This window comes from Adiantum capillus-veneris, chromosome 26, assembly GCF_014529385.1.
Source record: "Adiantum capillus-veneris isolate H3 chromosome 26, ASM1452938v2, whole genome shotgun sequence".
NCBI lineage: Eukaryota > Viridiplantae > Streptophyta > Polypodiopsida > Polypodiales > Pteridaceae > Adiantum > Adiantum capillus-veneris.
Genome location: NC_140956.1, coordinates 41,028,039 through 41,033,169, shown reverse-complemented (window position 1 = coordinate 41,033,169; position 5,131 = coordinate 41,028,039). Strand labels below are relative to the sequence as shown.

The window sequence follows — 5,131 nt, the reverse complement described above, 5'->3', positions numbered from 1 at the left end:
AGAGAGAGAGAGAGACCTGCGCCTCCCTCCGCCATCCCCTTCCCCACCCTAGCCCTGCTGTGTGGCGACCCCCCCTTGCACCGCTGCTCCCATCGCTCCCTGTGTCTTGCTCGCATCTCGTTTGCCTCTAGAGAGAGAGTTTCAACGCTGCAGGAAACTATCCCAAGAGATCTTAAATATCTAAAGACTTTTTTCTTTTTTTTGCTTTTACTTTTCCTCTCTAGCCCCAAGCAAGCCAAGGGATCTCTCGAGATTCCGTCCAATCCAACCGTTTGGACTACCTATTGGAAGTGTACGGTCTTCACTTTAGGAGCTACCTTCCAAGGATCCACTCACCTTTTTGAGCTTTGTCATCACTTCTCCGTGCCTTATCCTTAGAAATAAACATGTCCCTAAAATACAACCTTTCCTTTTAAGCTCCATTTATGTTTTTGGCTTGCATCTACTAACATAATATGGTGGAAGGGGGAGCCTTTTACACGTGTCGTAATCTACGACTTGAAAGATAAAGTCAAAAACTAAAAGAAGCCCCTTTGCACGCGAAAGAGGGAGAGAGGGAGAGAGAGCAGGACCGCCGAAGACGACCGACCGTACTAGTAAGGTCATAGAGGGAAGTGTGCAATCTTGGTACATAGTTTGAGCCACTAGATCAAACAAGGATGCGTGTGCATACGATAAGTTTAGTTTTCAATGTTTAACAAAAAAAAGAGAATTATCTATGAAATCGCAACACACACACCCAACCCTCGTAGGTGGAGGCTTTCCATCAAATTGTCCATTTATGACACAATTCCAAGTTAAAGAAGGAGAAAGAGGTTGTTAATTGTGAAAGGTCACCACACACAATTTGTGGGTGAACATGAATAAGAACGCGCGCACACACACAACTATTTTGCAAATAAGCCTATGATATTCTGTTTAAATCACTTTGTTATTAATAGGCCTACACAAATCTTTACCTTGTTTTATCATCTTTTTGGTAAATTTATACCATTTTATATATATATATAGTAATCATATTTAGCTTTAAACTTTTTTCCGTTCTCCCGAGTCCCTTTGTTCATTTCTAAAGTTTTTGAAAGTAAGTTTTGGGACTTTCAAAGGAAAAATTTATCATTCAAAAGAAAATGAGAGGTTTATATGTTTTAACATGCCTAACTGAGTAGATCACTTTGTTTCATAACAGGGGTATTAACTAAGTATTGTCTTTTGTATATGAAGGCCACACCAGACATAGATGATATCTATAAAGAGGGGGTCACACACTCTCTTTCTCATCCTCTAATGTAGGCCATAGTGACTTTTCAAGTTGTTTCATCTCAATACAGTCCCAACTACGTAATCGTATCTATGATAGCTTTATGTATATATCATTAGTAGACTTTCGAACATAGTAAGCAAAATTATGAAAGTTTAGTGAAACAAGAAAGGCTAAATAATCCTATGGCCTTGCCTTCTAGACAAACTCAGACCATCGCCAAGCCTTCGCACAATGTGGAACGGGCATGCTCAAATGGGATCAATGGTGGGAGTCATTCAGGCCATTAGATGCCTTTTATAAATTTGGGTCGTCGAGTGGGGCGAAAAAGTAAATGCGGGTTGGTAGGCAAATTCGGGTTGTCGCACACCTTGAGCCTCAAACCCATGACCTCTTTCGTGCGACGTGTGTGCTCTAACCATCACGTTTGCATGCATTTACTTAAGTATATGGCATTTCTATGCATTAAATGTAAATACGGATTGATTTGTAAATTAGAAACAATTTTGTAAATTTGGGCTGTATGATCTTGTATTTTTGGGCCGCTCGATTGCACGACCTACAATGCACGCACCTCACGATTTTCACCTCCACCCTTGATCGCATCTGAACATGCCCGTGCCATATACTGTGTCAAGGCACAAGTTTGAGAGAGAGAGAGAGAGAGAGAGAGAGAGAGAGAGCTAATCCTCATTTGGAGCACTAGAAACTCTGTTGTCGTTGACAAAAGTCTTCTTTCAACTATTCTTTGCCCTGGAGTCTTCTAAAGAACAGATGCCGTGTCCTTTGGACCCACTTGCATATTTTCTCTGAGAGGCCTCTGATAGCCGGGCATTCCATGAATAGGTGGGCCATATCCTCACTAGCGAACCTGCACCCCAAGCATCGATCTGGCCCAATCCTTCTCTCACGGATCTTCACACCCGTCGATAGAGCACCCACATTACCTTCCATAGAAATATCTTCATGTACTGTGGTAACTTTGGCTTCCAGATGTTCTCCTTTACTTGCTCCCACCATTCCTCCAGCCTTTGTTTTTTGATATCTTGTTAAAAGGGCTAGACCAATTATTCTTGTGCATCATTATACAATACTAGTATAGCCAGCGGCTTTGTCGCCTCTCTCTCTCTCTCTTTGCGTCACTGTGCTCCCGGAGCTGCAGGCCACACCCACCGGTTGTAGCAGTTTCTGACGCATGGGGGGGGGGGGGGGGGGGGGGGGGGGAATTCTCCCCCTTTATCTATGAGTATAGATATAGATAGGTTTCAGCAAGGAATCCCCTTTAGGCAAGTGATACCATTGTTGGGGGAGAAGTTTGCTAATAAGATCAATCCGCGTAAGGTTGCGACAGAAGTTCGCGGGTCTGAACTTCTTGAAACGAAGTCCAAGGCATGCCATGGCTCAAGATGGGTGCAGCATTGGCTCGAGCGAGGTATTGAAGGCAGTCTTCCCTTTTCTAGACGGCCAGGAGCTTGCCTTGTGCATGTGTGTGTGCAAACAGTGGAGGGAGGTCGCCAAGGAAGACTATCTGTGGAAGCTCGCCTGCTCCCGGCGGTGGCCCTCCACAGCTCGAAGCTCGCCATTACCATCATCGCCCATTGGATCATCGCGTGGCTACTACCAGCTCTTCTGCAGCCTCTCCAAGCACAGGTTAAGGCCCTCCCCTGCTCCTAAGCTCTGCTTTGAAGCTCTTGAGTTTTATGTGGATATATGGATCGATTCTGTTGCCGTGTATTCTGATGTCATTCCGGGCACTGTAGCCCTTTCTGGGATTCTTCACCCTCCTCCAAACATATGCAACAGCATGAGAGAGCATTTGCAGAGCCCCTCATCTAAAATGGCGATCCTTGTCAACCCTCGTTTTCAGGTTTCCTTTGAAGGAACCATTCGAGTCTCACTACTTGTGCGGCGGCGCGATAGGGACCAAGTAGCCTGCGTCATAGACAGGACTGGATTTGACTACGTTGATGGTCCTGGCTATAAGGCTCATACTTATGATTACCTCCAATTTTCGTCACAGCACCCTTTTGTTTCAGAGATTAGAGCATGGCTAGCCCTCCTCCTTGTTGATGCCCCTGATGGGCAGCTTGAGGCTTTTGGCATAGAGCTTGACTTTGGTGATGTTGCAGATTCTGACTCTCAAATTTTGTTATTGCTGGATATGCTGGATTGGAAGTGAATCAGTGGTCAATTATACTCACCATCAAAGGTACCATTTTGCTATGGTGAAAGAAGTGCATTTCGCCTGCAAAGCAATGTGCCTTTTAAGTTGGAGGGTGCTTTGTTTTCTTGATTTTTTTTTGGCCTACTTGGCATATATCCCTATCCACATGTTTCGGTCCATGAACCTTCATACTAGGGTGTTGTGCAAAGTGGGGATGTTGAAAGCGGATGCAATTGACGGACGTCCCTCCTGTGCTATACATAACACATAAGTTTTTGTTCTAGATTTTGTTTATCTGTCAAAGATGGCTGGTAAATGCAGTACTTTTATCCTTGTAAAATATTTCAAAGAACTTCTGTATTTTTATCTTTGTATAAGTGCTGGAACAGTTTGTCTTGGTGCTTTTTGGAACATAACAATACTTGCTTAATATGCCACTTGAGTTTATCCCTAGTGTCGTCTTTTGTCAAGAATATCAATAATGTTCTTTCATATAATCTAGATTTGTAATGTACTCATTGCTGGGAATTGATAAAAAGAACTTGTTTCGTGCTGGATTCTGTTTTAGCTTTCAGTGCTTGTTGTGTGTATTAAGTGAAAGTATGGCTTCCGTATGTACATAGTTTTTTTATTTTTGAGAACGCGGCTCTAATGCTCAGTGGTCATGTGCTAGAGGTAATATACTAAGATGTGTGCCTCGGTCTATGATCATTTAGATGAATTTTGCAGGCTCTTTCTGGGTGGAAGGTAAGTTGGTGTATTGGGTATAGACATGGTAAATAGACTTATGGGCGCAATCTACAAGGAGAGTCGATCAAGGTTGGTTTCTTAGCATAGGCCTTGTTTATATAGAGTTGTCTCCCTTGCCTAAAGGAGAATTGCTGAGCCGCGTGGAGTCAAACGCTTAATCACAGGTGAACACTCAGATGGCCATGCAACGTAACTGGAGTCCATTCAATGGCAAGTGTGAGTCCATGCAAGTCAACTGGAGTCCATGCATGGCAGGTTGCAGTCCATGCAAGGCAATTGGAGTGCATGCATGGGAGGTTGCAATTCAAGCATGACAAGTATTAGGCGACCCGAGTAAAGGGCGGTTTAAACATGGCAAGTACCAGACGACCCTAGTAAAGGGAAGTTGAAGCATGGCACAGGTGCAGGACTACACAAAAGCTGCCATTTTCAGCCAATAAGGAACCTGCCACTTGTCCAAAACAGCCCATTAGAGGCTCAAACAGAAGAAGAACGTGCACACACTTGGCACTTGGACTGTAAACACACACGCACACAACTCTATTCAAAGGGCTGATTTGGCCAATTGTAGGGACTATTGCTGACTCTCTCTCTCTCTCTATACATATATATGTACATAGATATATATATATATATATATATATATATATATATATATATATATATATATATATATATATATATATATATATATATATATATATATATATATATATATATATATATATCTATCTATGTACATATATATATATCTATCTATACATATATATGTACATAGATATATATATATATATATATATATATATATATATATATATATATATGTATATATCTATCTATGTACATATATATGTATATGTATATGTATATATATATATGTATATGTGTGTGTGTGTGTGCGCGCGCGCGCGCATGCTCTCACAAAAGCAAGGCGCCATCTCTCATGAGCTTTGTACTAT

At 42.1% G+C, this 5,131-nt stretch overlaps 1 protein-coding gene across 1 annotated transcript; it reads left to right on the top strand.

Annotated features, from left to right (window-relative positions):
- The first annotated feature begins 2,553 nt into the window (after nt 1-2,553).
- On the top strand, nt 2,554-3,859 carry LOC147423316 (F-box protein At5g39250-like). The gene has a single exon (XM_086501940.1). The coding sequence runs from the start codon at nt 2,655-2,657 to the stop codon at nt 3,435-3,437; it is 783 nt and encodes a 260-aa protein (XP_086358066.1). The 5' UTR covers nt 2,554-2,654; the 3' UTR covers nt 3,438-3,859.
- Nucleotides 3,860-5,131: the final 1,272 nt, after the last annotated feature.